This window comes from Orycteropus afer, unplaced genomic scaffold (assembly GCF_000298275.1).
Source record: "Orycteropus afer afer isolate SDZICR_OR568_19922 unplaced genomic scaffold, OryAfe1.0 scaffold00040, whole genome shotgun sequence".
In the NCBI taxonomy this organism is placed as follows: domain Eukaryota; kingdom Metazoa; phylum Chordata; class Mammalia; order Tubulidentata; family Orycteropodidae; genus Orycteropus; species Orycteropus afer.
Window position 1 is genome coordinate 6398871 of NW_006921627.1, and position 17048 is coordinate 6415918.

Here is a 17048-nt window from a genome sequence, read left to right on the forward strand (position 1 = left end):
GAAAGTTTACAGAGCAAATTCACTTTCCATACAGCAGTTCACATGTACTTTGTCTCATAACATCGACTACAATATACCACAGTGCAACAGCTCCCCTCCCACTTCCTCCCCATAGTTACCTCTCCCCTGTGTCCTGCCCTCCCATGCACTTCTGCCCCCTGAGCTATCTCCCTGTGCATACACAGCCCTTTTATTCTCCCATGATTGATCTCTCCAAGGAAAGTATCTACCTAAAGTAAATGTTAGCAACTCTGTTAGCGTAGTGCCTATGGCACTTGACTGCTAACCAGAAGGCTGGTGGTTCAAACCCACCAGCCACTCCTCAGAAGGAAGGTTGGGTAATCTACTTCCATAGTGATAACTCCTCAGAAACCAAAGGAGGGGTCACTATGAGTCGGGTCCAACTCGATGGCACATAACAACAACAGTAGCAACAACAGTGTAAATGATAAGCTCATATGCCTGTCTTTTGTTTGTCTGGCAGCCCAGGAGTGGGTTCAATTCCAGACCTGAAGGGCAGCTAGGGGCCATAGTCTCAGGGGTGCCAGCAGGCTCTATCAGACCAGAAAACTGGTCCTTTTTTTTTTTTTTAATGATTTTGAGTTTTGTTCCACATTGTTCTCCCACTCTATCCAGGATCTCCTACATAGGTCTCCCTCTGAGTGGTTGACAGTGGTAGCTGGGTACCATGTAGTCTTCTGGTCTCATAGTCGTATAGGCTGATGATTGCATGGTGTACCAGTCGCTTGGACTAATTGTTTCCATGTGTCTTTGGTTTTCTTCATTCTTCTTTGCTCTGGATAAGGAGAGACCCATCGTTGCATCTAGATGGCCACTTGCAGGCTTCTAAGATCCCAGTCGCTACTCACCAAAGTAGGATGTGAAGCAATGTTTTTGTGTAGTATATTATGCCAATTGAGCTTGATGTCCCCTGCGACCATGGTCCTGAGCCCACAGGTCTAAATACTTGCTCTCTCTGGGTAGCTGGCTGTGGCCTAGAAGTGACTACAACCTTGTCCCTTGTCAGCTTTACTATATACCTGGAAATTCTTATAGAACATACAAATACACTTGTAGAAATATTGTCTGCCAACCCTGTACATAGTCATGGGCACACTTGGCACTACACTTTTGAAAGATTGCCCTACTCTGAGTTAGCTGAATAAGGCAGGTCTGAGGACCCTGTGAATGACTGAGCTTTTTGTGCGTTCATCCAGTCCACAGATGTGGGTGAAGGGCCATGGAGGGCTGAGGGAGTGGGGGCGGCCAGGATTGGGAGCATGGGAGTCTGAGAGACAGAGACAGGAGCCTTCTTACCCATGCCACAGGTCTCCAGCCACATCCAGGTGCTGGCTCGTCGCAAAGCCCGAGAGATCCAGGCCAAGCTAAAGGTAAGGCAAACTTCATCAGTGGAAGGGAGGGACCTGGGCCATCTTTCCAGAAGGTAGGCTCTTTATCCAGCAGAAAAGGTCTTCCTTTTGGGTTAAAAAGCTGTCTCCACCAGGAGGGCTCTACTACACTTGACCTTGGAGCCATGTGTGTGAATGCCAGACTCTGCAGCATCTGAGGCAGTTACAGATCAGTCTCCTGTATGCCCCCATTGGCTCCAGCTCAGGGCAGGGGGTAGCGGGTGGGGGGCTGCACACTACCCTGAGTCACATGGACGTGACTCAGAGAAGCAGAGATTGCCCTCCATCTCCCATTCCTTGATAACCTCCTCGAGCCTCTGACCCCGTTGGGAGCACCTTTGTGCCATCACCCAGAGAATGCAGGGCTAGCAGACACTCCCGTAGGTAGGGTTTAGTCTTGCAGGAGTTGATGAAATTCCTTCCAGATCCCTGCTCTCCAGTGCTGAGAGGCTCTTCCACTCGTTGGAGCAGACTGCTCTGTAGAGGGCCCCTCGGGGTGGCCCTGCTCCTCAGCAGCATTCAAGCCTCTTGATCCTGGAGCTGGGGGCCTTTCTAGTGCACATTAGAAGGGCAGGAGTTCCCCATCAGGGAGGTGTTAACAGCAGAATCTGCACAGCTACTTGGTAAGAAGATCCAACGTTGAGGCATTCGAGTAGATCAATAGTTTATAAACACTTTTTAAAAGATACTGTTTTGTCCTCCCAAAATAATATCCCCCTCAGCATGCTAACATAGGAGCTACTTGGTCAAAGCTAGATAGGTGAGGCTTTGGTACCTTATGGCAACCTCAGAACCCAGTTTTAAAGCCACTGGGCTAGGTGCCCTGTAAGGTCCTATCCTGCCCCAGTAGTCCATGATCCTGATGCTGGCCCAGAATGAGTGGGTGGGAACCACAGACCCCTCTGCCTCATAGAAAGCCGCACCCCTCTGCCCACAGTCCAGCTGTCCCCCACTCCTCACAGCTGTGGCCTGCACCTCGCTCCTTTGTTCCCAAGACAGCTGGCTGGGCTGCAGCTGTCGGTCCCTCCCTATGGGGCTGGCACAGCTTGCCCTGGAGCCCAGCTTGTCCCTCGTTCCCCCTCTCTGGTCTGCCTCTGACTCACTGGAGACCACAGCAGGTGGCTGATGTGGAGGACAGACGTTCCAGTGTTCTGCTCAGAGTCCCTGAGGGGAACTTCTTATGTGCGGCCCACATTTGCTTCAAGGAATCATGCTGGTCCTTGTCCACAGGTTCAAACTTGGGGCCCATAGACAGCCTCAAGCATCAGAAGAGCCATGAGCCCCTTAAATTATAAGCAGGAATTCATGTATATGTGCATTTTCCTGGGGAGGTTGGTCTGAGGCTTTTGTCACACTCTAAGTAGTTAGGGTCCCTAAGTAGTTAGGCATGCTGGCTGACAGTGAGATCAGGGTGAACTGCTTGGGTCTAGCACTGGCTCTGTCAACATGGCTGTGGGGGCTTGAGCATCAAACTTTACTTAGGCTCCATTCAGTTTCCTCATCTGTAAAATGAGAGGACAGTTAAGCAAGGTGGTATCTGAGGTCCCCTCCAGCTCCAAAATTCCATAGCTCCCTGGCTCTGTACCCTGACTGCTGGTGCCACTCCCCGCAATGTCCTTCCCACCCACTCTTGATTCCTGCTCCACCCCGCTGAGGACGCCGTTTCCTGAGCCAGGGTCATTTGTTTAGATTGGCTCTCCGGGAAGGGACACAAGCTACTGGCACTGAGCAGGTGGAGCTCTCGGGCCTCATAATGTGGTTGCTAATCACGGAAGTCTGCAGGCGTTCTGGCCTGCCACATCATTCATGTCCTCCTGGAGGAGAGGCCTGGGAGCTGGCCTTGGCGTGTTTGGCTTTTAGCTCCTGAAAAGTGCAAGTGCCTTAGGAAGAGCTCCCCGCCCCTTTGGTTATCAGAGACAGGCTCCAGATCAAGGCCCAAGTCTGGCCCTAAAAGGATCGTAGGAAAAAGGCCTGGTCCAAACCTCATCTACTATACTGTTTTGTCCCTGGTGAAGATGACCCCACCACTCAGCATGGTGTCCTGTGCCCTCTATGATACACTTGCCAGAGCCTGTCTATTCTGACGTGACCCCTCCTTGGTTTTCCATGCTCCCTCAGGTCCTCCATAGACCTATAAGTAGTTGATGTACAAATCTGGACCAAGCTCATGGGGCTTGACCATCACCACTGTAGCATCCTGTTGTTGTTATGTGCTGTCAAGTCGGACCCGACTCATAGCGACCCCTCCTTGGGTTTCCATGGTGGTATCACTACGGAAGTAGATTGCCCAACCTTCCTTCCAAGGAGTGGCTGGTGGGTTTGAACCTCCAGCCTTCTGGTTGGCAGTCAAGTGCCTTAGGCACTATGCTACCAGAGCTCCCCAGTCACGTAAATTCCCTGAGCCTCAGTTTCTTCACCTTTGAAATGGGGATCCTGCTGGTTGTCTGACCTCATAGGAGTACTGTGATATTCGGAGGCAAAGTGAGACAGCCAACTTGAAACCTGTGGTCACCTTGTGCCATGTGGCATGAGCAATCCCCTTGAGGGGCTAAGAGGGGAGTGGCAGGGCTTGTGTTCTGGCTACACAACTGCACAGGACTAAGACCCTGGGTGGACACTGAGCTCTTATGACTCAGAACAGATCTGTGGCTACCAAGTTAATTATTATTATTAAGTAATGGTTAATTTATTTTTTCCATTTTAAAAAACTTACTGTAAAGATTTAGAATTTCCAGTCACAGCTTCTGGGTTGACATCATCCAACCATTTAGCCCCCCATAAAGCTGCACACACTTAATAATACTTGTTGTTCCAGTGAGTATGTGTGGCCTTATTTTGGGCAAAGGCATGACCTCCATTAGGCTTTTTGAAATGTAAAATGTGGTTTCATTAATTTTGGAGACTTTTAGGGTTGGGGAATCTCAGGATGAGAACCATTGGTTTAAATAAGTATAAAAAATGTTATTACTATTATTATCCCTAGTTTCATATAAATGACTTTCCCAGGTGCCTACTTGTTCTGGGCCTGTGCAGCATGAACTCATTTCTTGGGGTCTTGAGTAGTAGGTATTTACATTCTCATATTGAAAGGTAAATGAGGCCTATAGGTTCTCACAGTGCAAAAGGAGACAGGATTGTCGTTGTGCAGGACTGAGACAGGTAGGGCCCCAGGAGGTCATCCCTTGCCTGCAAACAGTCCATCTGACCCAGGACTATCCCTCCTGCCCATTTCAGGAGGAATCCACCAAATACTTATGCTGCATCTACCATAAACCAGGTGCTAAGCTATGTACCAATAGTATAGTGATGAACAAAACATAGCAGGTTCTCAGGGTATTGTCATGGTTAGTAAAATGAAAGATATGGTCTGAAAGATGGTCTCCAAAATCTTCTTAATTTCTAATAAAATAGGCAGCACAAGTATTACGCTCCTTTAATAGATGAGGGAGTGTATCCAGAGAAACCAGGTGACTTGCTCAGAGTCACAAAACAAGTTAATAGCACTATTATAAGAACTTAAAGCCTGGTCCCCCAAGGCCTAGTTTAGGGCCCTGTGGCATGGGGACAGCTGTCCTGACCACAAGCCCTGACCCTGCCTCACCTAAGCCTGGCACAGTGACCACTGCTGAGGTCCTCCCTTCCAATGTCTTCCCCCAGGATCAGGCAGCTAAGGACAAGGCCCTGCAGAGCATGGCTACCATGTCGTCCGCCCAGATCATCTCCGCCACAGCCTTCCACAGTAAAATGGCCCTCACTCGGGGCCCAGGCTACCCAGCAGTCTCAGGGGTAAGTGGGGTTGCCTAGAGCCAGAGGCCAAACCAACTCTCTTACCTTTTCACTCCTCTCCCTCTGAAGCACTAGAAGCATTGGCCAGTTCAAATTTCTCTCATTTGAGTCCTCTCAGGCCAGGGGAGCTGGGAAAAGAGGGACCAAGGACCAAGTAGCCTTGCTGAGTCATGGCTCAGCTGGTATTAGAACCACCCTCTTGGGGGCTTAGCAGTAACAAAACAAACCTTTCATAATGAAGAAAGGGGCCACCTCCATTAGGTGACCAGCTGGGTTGGCCCAGTTTACAGATGAGGAAGCTGAAGTCCAGAGGCCTGAGGGTTAGCACAGCTCTCACGTGTCCCTGAGTAGCTCTCTACCACTTGGCCTCACTCCCTACTCCTCCCTCTAAAGCACTGCTCTCCCTCTAGTTGAAGAGCTGATGTCTAAGAACAAGCCTTTGCCTGGATTTTTAATTTCTTGGCCTTAGCTGTATTGGCCACACTTTGAAAATGGTATCTAGAAGGGCTCTTCCTTTCCAGGGCTGTGTCCACAAGGCTTTCTTGGCTTCTTGGGACTCAATAGGTCTTTATGGTCCTGTCCTCAGAGAGCTTCCTATCTAGCATTTTCAAAGTGTTTTCCAGAGCACACTAGTCCATTGGGACATTAAATAGAAATGACACAGTGGAAAATTTATGGCATTATTAGAATTCATTAGGTTTCTTACCTCTAGGACTTTTCAGAGTGTTCAGTGCTGATATGCACTGTGACTCTGGGAGAGGAGTGTGGTACACAGCATTTACCAAGTCTGAATGTTTTTACTGTGAGCACTTTCAATGTCTAGGGTTCCTTGAAACATACTTTTGGGATGCTGTGCTAGCTGTTACTAGACAACAGCGTTGTCTTTCTTCCCCTGCCAGCCCGGGGCAGCTCAGGGTTCATAGCCTTCCTTACCAGCTGAAGCCCCTGCTGTTTCTCTCCACACTGTGCACATGGGGGCCATGCTGACCTGCACTTTTTGCCTCCCCAGTTTTGGCAAGGAGCTTTGCCAGGCCAAGCCGGAACATCCCATGAGTGAGTATGGCCTGCTTTGTGCTGCTACTTGCTCCCTGAACTGCGTTTGAGTCCATAAAGTCATGAAATTGAGCCTGGTCCCCAGGGTGGGACAAGGTTGTAGTCTGGGGTCAGCCTTTAAGGATACCGTTAAGCTTGGGAATCAGGACCTCTTGCTCTCAGGCATCACTTGGCTCTGTCTGGGATGTGGACATACTGGGGTGCATTTGCCTAAACTCCAGTCTGTCTGGAGTGTAGGCAGAGCCAGTGCTTAGGACCCTAAGGAAGGAAGCTAAGAATTAGCTTGCTGGGCTACAAGCCTGGCCTGGGAGGGAGGGAAGGAGAGAGGGAAGGAGAGGTGCATTTCCCCCACAGACATGTTGCTCCCTGAGGGAGTAGTAAGCCAAAGCCCACCAAGGTCATGGCTGGCCAGACCATCTGGGTCTGTCACAAGGGGAACTTTGGACCTGTTCAAGGCTCCAAGGCTGCAGTTTGCCCCAAAGTTTATACTCCTCTCTCATGTCTCCCACAGTGTGAAACCTTTCTCTCAGCAAACCTACACTGTCCAGCCTCCGCTGCCTCTGCCAGGTGGGTCAGCAGGGATGGCTCCCTCCCATAACCACACCCCTCTGGACTCCTGTCCTAACCACAGAGGCCCTTCCTCTAGATGCCTCCTGGTCATGTGCTTGGACCATACACCCCAGTCTCTTCATTTTGCCACTTGAAAAACTGCAAGGGCCTTGCTTCTAACCTGCCCCTACCCTTGCCTCCTTCCTCCACACTGGGATGGGATCTTTTGAAAATGTGAATCTGACCATTTACTTAAAATCCTTCAATAATTGCCCTGAACTCTCAGGGTAAAACTCATGCTTCTTAGCTTAGTGCCCATAGCCTCTCTTTAGCCTCCTTTCCTGCGACTGTCACAAACCTACTCTTCTCTCCAGTTCTACCAGATAATATGTCCAAACTCACTGAGCTGTTTCACAGCCCCATCATTTTGCCTCTGCTGTCTCCTCTGCTTGGAATGCCCTTTCCTTATCTTCACCTAGTGACCTTTTACTTGAACTTCATCACCTCATCCAAGCATCACCTTTTTCGGAATACCTTTCCTGATCTCCCACCAGGTGAACAAAGTGCCTCTCTTCTGTGCTGAGTGCATATCTTAGCAATTTTTATCACATCCATAGATTCGTTCATTTATTATTGTTGTTGGTTACCATTACGTTGATTCTGACTCATGGTGACCCCATATGTAGAATAGAACTGCTCTGTGGAGTTTTCCAGGCTGTGACCTCTTTGGAAGCAGATCACCAGACCTGTCTTCTGTAGTGCCTCTGAATTGATTCAAACTACCAATCTTTCGGCTAGTAGTCAAGTGCTTAACCGTTTGTGCCACCCAAGGACCCATCATTCATTTATTAGTCAGACTTCACCCAGTGCCTGTTTGGGACCAGGTGCTGTCCTAGGTGCTGAGGGTACAGCAATGAGGAAAACAAGAAACTTCCTACTTTCATGGGGTTTACACCATATTATAATAACTGACTCATCTGGTCATCTTCATGACTGGACCAGAAGCTCCTTGAAGGCAAGAGCCTGATAGTACCTGCTCTGGAAGCCCTCAATTCTGTAGACATCTCAGGTCCCCCTCCAGAATCTAGTCTCCCTCAAGGCTTGTGCAGACACCTGAGTGGACAGGTTGTATCTGGCTAACCCCTCCCTGCAAGACTGTTTCTGGGTATTCTAATAGTGCCTTGCTCTCCCTTCCACTATCACTGCTAGGAGGCCTGTTTAGGGGTGACAGAAGATCCCCCAGCTAGCACTGGGTCTCACTGGTGGGGGCCTCATGTCAGCAGGGGGGCTCTGTGGATGGGCTCCCATGTATCTCTCCCACGTGCAGGGTTCGAGTCTCCTGCAGGGCCTACCACGTCGCCCTCGGCACCTCCTGCACCTCCGTGGCAGGGCCGTAGTGTTGCCAGCTCCAAGCTGTGGATGTTGGAGTTCTCTGCCTTCCTGGAACAGCAGCAAGACCCTGATACGGTAGGTTCTGGCTCTCCCACCCTTTCCCCATTCTTGGGGGCTTGTCCTCCCTTACCTTCTCTGCACCTCTTTTCTACCTGCTTTTGGCTTTCCTGCCCTGCTTGTCTCCTCTCTGCTTTGGGGCTTAATTTGCTCTTCCCTTGACTCTTTCATTCCACCCTCTGCCTCCCCCCCATCTTCCTCCTTTCTCATTCCACCTCTCTTGTCCTTCCACAGTTTCTTTTCCTCACTACAGTTCTCTCAGGCAGTCTTCCTTTCCTCATCACACCCTTTTCTGTCTCTCACTGCTGTATCCTACCCTCCACGTCCTTTCCTCTCAACCCAACCACTGCTTACTCCACAGGCGCTCCCTTCCCAGCCCCACCCCTAAGCTGTTCCATCCCTTCCTCTGGCTCTGAGGAGCCTCAAGTGTCTGATCCCATCTGACAGGGCACTAGCAGGAAGCAGCAGCCCCCACACCACTCCATCCCCTTCAGCTTCAGTATCCTGGGTGACCAGCAATACCAGCAAAGGCCAACATCACCTGGAGGAAGCCAGCCTGTGAAGATATCAGAGTGTGTGTGGGGGGTTACTTCACAGACCATCTCGCTCTGAGGTTTTCCAACTTCATTTTTAGTTGAGAGACCTAGTCATTAAACAGACTCTTAGGAAGCTCAGTGTGTAAAACAAAAGAAAGCAGAATTTCTTTACTTATAACAAAACTCAAAAAATTTCTTTGGTCCCAGTGGACACCCCACACACATATATCTTGCTCCCTGTCTCCGAGGTTAGAGCACAATTTGAAAATGCCTTACATCACAGATGTGAAAATGGAGGCCCAAAGATATAAAATGAGTTATCTGAGGTCATAAGGATATATAAATAACAAGTGCAATTTATTGAGCACCTACTAGGTGTCAGGCACTGCACTAAGTGCTTTATACCCTATTAACTCTTTTTCCATTAGTCCTTTTACTGTCTTCATTTTACAGTGGGGAAATGGAGGCCCAGAGTGGTGCTAAGTCACATGCTCCAGTCACATGGCAGTTGAAGACTGGAGCTAGGATTTGAGCTCTGGTTTGTTCTGTCTGCTCTGCTGTTTCCACCGCTCCCTCAGGCCCACTGTTCTCTCCACAGTACAACAAGCACCTGTTTGTGCACATTGGCCAGTCAAGCCCAAGCTACAATGACCCCTACCTCGAAGCTGTGGACATCCGCCAGATCTATGACAAATTCCCAGAGAAAAAGGGTGGACTCAAGGAGCTCTTTGAACGGGGACCCTCCAATGCCTTTTTTCTTGTGAAGTTCTGGGTAAGCCTGTTGACAAACTCTTCCTTCCTACCCCTAGTGCATCCTGACAGTGAGTAGAAAAGAGCAAGAGTGGGTATAAGATGACCTTTCCTTGGTGGAAACTTGGGGAGGGTGGGACCATTGAGGAGAAGGGGAAAAGCAAGGACAAATTTTGTCCAGTGGTAGAAGCTGAGGCAGAGAATGGGGCCAGTGATACCAGAGAGCTGAGCTAGTCGAACGAGGCCCCCTTCTTTTCCTAGGTGATAATGGCAGCCACGCTTTGTGGGGAGTTGAACCTTAAGGGGACTCTGGTATCGGATTACAAATGAGTTCTATTCCTATGTCTCTCTTTTTTGTGTGTGTTGTTTTTTAATTGTGATGTGGGTGAAATTTTACAGAGCAAATTCATTTTCCATTCATGGACATCTTGTTTCATGGTATTGATTGTGATCCCCATAATGAAACAACTCTATTCCCACTTCCTTCCTGTAGTTACCTTTTCCCTCTGTCCTTCTTACCTATGCATTCCTGCCTTCTCAGCTATCTCCCTGTGCAAATGCTGCCCTTCTGGTCTCCCATGGTTGATTGTTCTAAGGAGTGTACCTACCTGGTGTAAATGTTCACCTTATATGCCCATCTATTGTTTGGCTGGAAGCCATGGGAGTGAGTTCAATTCTAGGCCTGAAGGGTGACTCAGGGCTATAGTCTCGGGGGTTTCACCAGTCTATCAGACCAGTAATCCTAATCTTTTTTATGATTTTGAGTTTTGTTCCACATTTTTCTCTCAGTCTATCCAAGATCTCCTATTTTGATCCCTCTCTGAGTGGTTGGCATTGGAAGCCAGGCATCATCTAGTTCTGGTCTCAGGGACATGTAGGCTGAGGTTCCCATGGTCCACTAGTCTCTTGTACTAATTGTTCCCATGCATTTTTTATTTTCTTCATTCTTGTTTGTTACGGATAAGGAGAGACCAATTGTTGCATCTTAGATGGCTGCTTGCAAGCTTTTGAGACCCTTGATGCTACTCACCAAAGTAGGATAAGACTGTGTAGGATAATGTTTTTGGGTAGTATGTTATGCCAATTGAGCTTGACTTCCCCCACGACCATGGTCTAGAGCCCATGGGTCCAATGACTCACTCTCTCAGCATATTTGGCTGTGGCTAAGAAGTTTTCATAACTTTGCCCTGTCACCTCTATTATATATATGGATGTTCTCATAGCACAGATACATATATAGACATATCATTTGCCAAATTTATATATGATCATGGGTATATTCCTTTTTTACCTAGATATACTTGATCATTTAGCCTGTCTACCTGTACATCTACCTGTAGATTAATGTTTGTTATTAGTGGTAATGCAGTATTGTGTGTGTAGAAGTGTTTACCTCTGTTGTCTGTACCTCTTGTGCACCTCTCTGTGTCCTCCTTTTCCTTAGGTTATTATGCTGGTCACTCACTTTTGGTATATTGCCTTTCCCTTCACCAACATTAATACTTGTCTCTTACCTATCTAGTCATTTTCCCTCCTCTCCCCTCCCATCCTTGGTAACCAACAAAGAAAGTTTCCCTCCATATGTCAACCTTTCCTTGTCCTAAGTCTGTCTTTAAGTCAAATTTGTACAGAAATCAATATGGTTTGTACATCAGTTAGTCACGTGTTTTTCTTAGTATATAATATTACTTTTCTATGCATAAAAATTCTTAAACAAACACTTCCAGATACACTAAAACATCTTTGACATAATAAAACAGTAATAATAATAATGTTTTAGGGTGTGTTTTGGTTACCTACTGCCGCTCTGACAGGAATATACCACAAATACAATGGCTTTAACAAACAGGAGTTTATTCTTTTCTGGAGGCTAGAAGTCCAAGTTCCAAGTGCCAGGCTCTAGGGGCTTGGTGAAAGCCCCTCAACCTTGGGCTTCAGCTCTGCCTCCTGCTCCCGGCCCACTGAAGCTAGAGGCTTTTCTTCACTTAGCTGTTGGCTGCTGAGACTGACAAGCCCAAGGTTCATAAGTAAAAAGGCACAGTCCCGATGTTACCAAACCATGCACAGGCCATTAATTCAAGTTCATGGAAAGTCCCATGGTTGGCAGAGCATGGCAGGCTGCTGAACAACAACTTGGCTACGTGCAGGGTTCGAGCATGCATAAGCTAGAGACCATTCCCCAAGGCTTCTCCTTATACACAGGAAGCAGACCACATCCCTAGGGCAGCTACTCAGCTGTTCACAGTAGATTCCATCATGGAGTGATTACCAGTCTCATCATGGGGAATACTACTACATCCAGCTGCCCAGCCACTCAACCAGGCCCAGACAAGTTGACACACAACCTTAACTACCACAGGGTGTATTTCAGAGTGGCTACCATTTGTTATTATGAACCATCATATGTACCTCAAAATTTTATATCATAGGCTTTAACTACAGGTTGTGCATTTATAAGCCAGGCACTGCCTGTTTAGAAAGTGGCTTATAGGAGTCACTGAATGAGGCAGGTGAAAAGCCACCATGGACTCTCAGTCACCTGAATCTTTATAGGAATGGCAAATCTTACATTGGTTTCAGGGCCAGGAGCTGGGCAACTGGTCCTGGAAAGCTCATTCCAAGGAATGTTGAGTGCTGGACTGGGCTTAGAGGAGATGGAGAGTGGGGTTTGGATGGGTCACCCACCTGACCCTGCTTCCAGGGCCAGTCTACCCCAAAAGAAACCCCTACCCAACTTCTCAAATGTCTCAGTCCATAAACTTGGCCTCTGCTGCCCTCCTGAATTCACCCTTGGACACGTGTTGTGTGGGTAGTGCGCCTTCCATTAAGAACATGTCTCTAAGACCAGGAGGCACAGTGTCTGCTGTGTGAGCTTACGTCTAGAGAGCCCAGTACACACAGACAAGGGATGCAGGGAAGAGAGGCAAGTGCAAAGTAAGCCAGCAGTGAGGAAGTGCAGGCAGTCCTGGCTCTGAGATGGAGCCTTGGAATACTCCCAGTGCACTGACCCCAGGACTCAGGACGAAGCTCCACCCACATTCCTCTTCCAGTGTCCTTCCAGTTCTGTTCACACCCAGGGAACAGCCTCTCAGAAGACACATGTATCTCCTCTTAATGCCTCTTGCTCAGAGGTTCCTATCATTTATTTGGCCCCAGACTAGTTTGATAATTTGAAAGCTTTACTTTTCTACATTTACACAAAGATTTATATATAATTACAAGTGGTTCACAGACTAGCTTTCATATAATTGACCTCTCGCGTCTGGCTTTCTCCTTTTGATAGAGGAAAGAGCTGGAAAGGAGATACAGGGCCCCTGATCTTTGTGTTGCTTAGTCTTTGCACTGTGCTGGTCAACTTGTTCTGTGAGCAGGATGATAGTGAGACATGAGCCTTTTGAAATGGGCGGTGTTCTGGTTACCAAGTGCTGCTCTGACAAGAATATACCACAAATGGGATGCCCTTAATAATCAAGAGTTTATTCTCTCCCAGTTTGGAGGCTTTAAGTCTGAGTTCAAAGTGTCAGGCTCTAGGGGCTGGGGGAAAGCCCCTCAACCTTGGGATCCAGCTCTGCCTCCTGCTCCCAGCCCACTAGAGCTAGAGGCGTTTTTTCACTTAGACAGCTGCTGGATGCTTAGGCTGACAAACCCAAGGTTGACAACTACAAAGGCACAGTCCCCATGTTACCAAACAATACAGCAGGTCATTGATTCAAGTCCATTGTGAATCCCAAGGTCGGCAGAGCATGGCAGGCTGCTGAACAACAACACGGCTGCATGGATGGTCCAAGCGTACCATAAGCTGGAGACTATCCCCAAGGCTTCTGCTTATATACAGGAAACAGACCACAGCCCAAAGGCAGCTACTCAGCTGCTTATGGTAAATCACACCATGGCGTTTATTGCCAGTCTCATCATGGGGATAATTTCCATCAGCTGCCCAGCCACTCAACCAGGCCCAGCCAAGTTGACATAGAAATTTAACTACTACAGGCAGCATCTATTAGGCAGAGATGGGAAAGGATATTACAGCCTGGGAGGGTGTGTGAACCATAAGGAAATGTGCTCTGAAGGGAAAGTAGTGAGTATAGAGTGTATAAAGAACCCTGGGATGTAGTGGCTAAGTGCTCAGCTGCTAACCGAAAGGTTGACATTCAGACTCACTAGCCACTCCGTGGGAGAAAGATGTGACAGTCTGCTCAGGTAAAGATTACAGCCTTGGAAACCCTGTGGGGCAGTTCTGCTGTGTCCTATAGGATCACTATGAGTTGGGATCAACTCAATGCAATGGGTTTAAGAGAGAAGAATGGAAAACAAAACTGGAAATGTGAGTTAAAGTTAGATCCTGGGAGGTTGAAAAATAGGTAATGGTTTTCTTTTACATTATCTTATTTTTGAATCAAATGTACATTCATGGTTATATTATTAATTAGTACTAAGAGGCTTTTAATGAGAAGCATCAGATTCTTCACTTCTTTTCACACCCCAGTTCTGATCTCCAGCAGTCACTTGCAACTTTTAGCTGTTTATTCTGGATTTTACCTCCTTAGTTCTAAATACTCTGGTGTATCATGATACCATGTTAAGACATTATATGTTAATTCAATAATGATAGAAAAAAAATCCTTCTCATATCACAGTATTTTATATGATTTAGTAATAGCAATACATTGTTTACATTATTTGACAGTGTAGATTGACCACCTAAAAGCCAAGAGTGTACTCTGATTATTTTTTTTTTTTTAATTTTTATTATGATTTGGGTAAAAGTTTACAGAGCAAATTCATTTTCCATACAGCAGTTCACATATACTTTGTCTCATGATATTGACTGCAGTTTTCCATAATGCAACAGCTCTCTTCCCACTTCCTCCCCATAGTTACCTCTTCCCTGTGTCCTTCTCTCCCAAGCACTCCTGCCTCCCAAGCTGTCTCCCTGTTCATATGCAGCCCTTCTATTCTCCCATGACTGATCCCTCCAAGAAGTGTATCTAGCTAATGTAAATGTTCAGCTCATATGGCTATCTTTTGTTTAGCTAGCAGCCACAGGAGTGGGTTCAATTCCAGACCTGAAGGACAATTAGGGGCCATGGTCTCAGGGATTCCACCAGGTTCTATCAGACTAGCAAACCTGGTCCCTTTTCTTTTTTCTTTTTTAATTTATGATTTTGAGTTTTGTTCCACAGTGTTCTCCCATTCTATCCAGGATCTCCTACAGAGATGCCCCTCTGAGTGGTTGGCAGTGGTAGCTGGGCACCATCTAGTTCTTCTGGTCTCTTAGTGGTATAGGCTGAGGAGCACATGGTATACGAGTCCCTTGGATTAATTGTTTGCCTGTGTCTTTGGTTTGGTCTTTTTTGCTCTAAATGAAGAGAGACCCATCGTTGCATCTATATGGCTGCTTGCAAGCTTTTAAGATCCCAGTTACTACTTGGCAAAGTAGGATGTGGAACAATGGTTTTGTGCAGTATGTTATGCCCCTGAGACCATGGTCCCAAACCCACATGTCCAACTACTCACTTCCTCTGGGTAGCTGGCTATGGCCAAGAAGTGAGTACAACTTTGTCCCTTGTCAGCTCTACTATGTTGTTGTTGTTGTTGTTGTTATGTGCCGTTGAGTCGGCTCCGACTCATAGCGACCCCTCCTTGGGTTTCCAAGGTGGTATCACTACAGAAGTAGGATTTCCCAACCTTCCTTCTGAGGAGTGGCTGGTGGGTTTGAACCTCCAGCCTTCTGGTTAGCAGTCAAGTGCCTTAGCCACTATGCTACCAAATTTCTCCTCATCTCTACTATATACCTGGAAATTCTTACAGAATATATAAATACACTTGTAGAAACAGTGTCTGCCAATTCTATACACATTTCATTTTTTTTATAACTTAATTTTTTTTCCTGCAAATAAATAGATTTTCACTTCTATAATATCCTTCTAAATATCCTTAAAAGCTTATGAGGAGCTCTGGTAGCTTAGTGCCTAAGACACCTGACTGCTAACCACCAGGCTGGCAGTTCAAACCCACCAGACACTCCTTGGAAGGAAGGTTGGGCAATCTACTTCTGTAATGATACAGCCTTGGAAACCCAAGGAGGGGTCGCTGTGAGTTGGGGCCGACTCGATGGCACACAACAACAACAGTAAAAGCTTACGAATTGCTCCATCAGCGCCACCATATATATTTCTCCCCTGTTCCAAAATGTTTAAACATAATAGATCATTTGTCAAGGAGCTCTGATGGTGTAGTGCCTAAGGCATTTGACTGCTAATCAGCAGGCTGGTGGTTCAAACCCATCAGCCAGTCTGGAAGGAAGACTGGGCAATCTACTTCCGTAAAGATTTACCACCTCAGAAACCTAAAGAGGGTCACTATGAGTTGGAATCAACTGATGGCAGTGAGTTTGGTTCTTTTGGTTTAGATCATTTATCAATTCCCCTTTCTCCTGGAGATCTTCCTCTGGATGTCTCTGTTCTGCTCACATTTGAACTGATGATTTTCTAGGCCTGTGCTACAATTGCTGTCCTAATACTTCTTTTTATTGCTCTCCTATATTGAATCCAAGCCTCTGGGTGCAAACAGTTATTCTGCTCAACTGCTAACCGAAAGGTTAGAGGTTCAAGTTCATCCCAACTTGAAAGAAAGGCCTGGCAATCTACTTCCAAAAAATCAACATTGAAAAGCCTATGGAGCACTGTTCTACTTTGACACACTTGGTCACCATGATTTGGAGTTGCCTTGGCAGCAACAGGTTTATATTAAGTCTAGTTTCCTAGCTCTTCTGTTTCTCTCTTTTTTGGTTTACCCCCATCATTTTGCTTGAGCACAGCCTTTAGTGTATGAAAATATGAATGGTAGATGTCTTAGTTATCTAGTGCTACTGTAAAGTCAGTGACTGTAATAAACAGCAATTATCCTTTCACAGTTTCCAAACCAAAACCAAACTCACTGCCATGGTGTTGGATCCAATTCATAGCGACCCCTCCTTGGGTTGCCAAGGCAGTATTACTACGGAAGTAGATTGCCCAGTCTTCCTTCCGAGGAGTGTGTGGTGGGTTTGAACTACCAGCCTTCTGTTTAGCAGTCAGATGCCTTAGGCACTATGCCACCAGAGCTCCCCTCTCACAATTTAGAAGATTAGAAGTCTAAATTCAGGGTGCCTGCTCTGAGGGTAGGCTTTGTACTGTGGTGGCTCTGTGGCAAGGTCTTTGTTCCTTGGTTCCTTGTTGTTCTCTGTCTTCCCCCATCTCTGCTTGCTCACTTGGTTATATCTCAAAAGAGACTGATTTAAGACACATCCTATACTAATACTGTCTCATTGATGTAATAAAGAAAACTCATTCCTAAATGAGATTATGACCACAGGTATAAAACCCATTGCTGTCCATAACTGCAAATCATAGCAACCCTATAGGATAGAGTAGAACTGCCCCATAGGATTTACAAGTATGTAATCTTTACTGAGGAGCTCTGGTAGCGTAGTGCCTAAGGCACTTGACTGCTAACCAGAAGGCTGGCGGTTCAA

The 17048-nt window shown here is 46.9% G+C and overlaps 1 protein-coding gene across 1 annotated transcript in view; it reads left to right on the forward strand.

The window, feature by feature from the left end:
* The window catches only part of TEAD4 (TEA domain transcription factor 4), an 83995-nt gene that overhangs the window by 29228 nt on the left and 37719 nt on the right, over positions 1–17048 (forward strand). Inside the window, exons 3-8 of the mRNA XM_042780449.1 lie at positions 1329–1391; positions 5067–5195; positions 6205–6248; positions 6760–6815; positions 8125–8264; positions 9381–9554. Of these exons, the coding sequence (XP_042636383.1) occupies positions 1329–1391; positions 5067–5195; positions 6205–6248; positions 6760–6815; positions 8125–8264; positions 9381–9554 (606 nt within the window). The remainder of the gene's footprint in view (positions 1–1328; positions 1392–5066; positions 5196–6204; positions 6249–6759; positions 6816–8124; positions 8265–9380; positions 9555–17048) is intronic.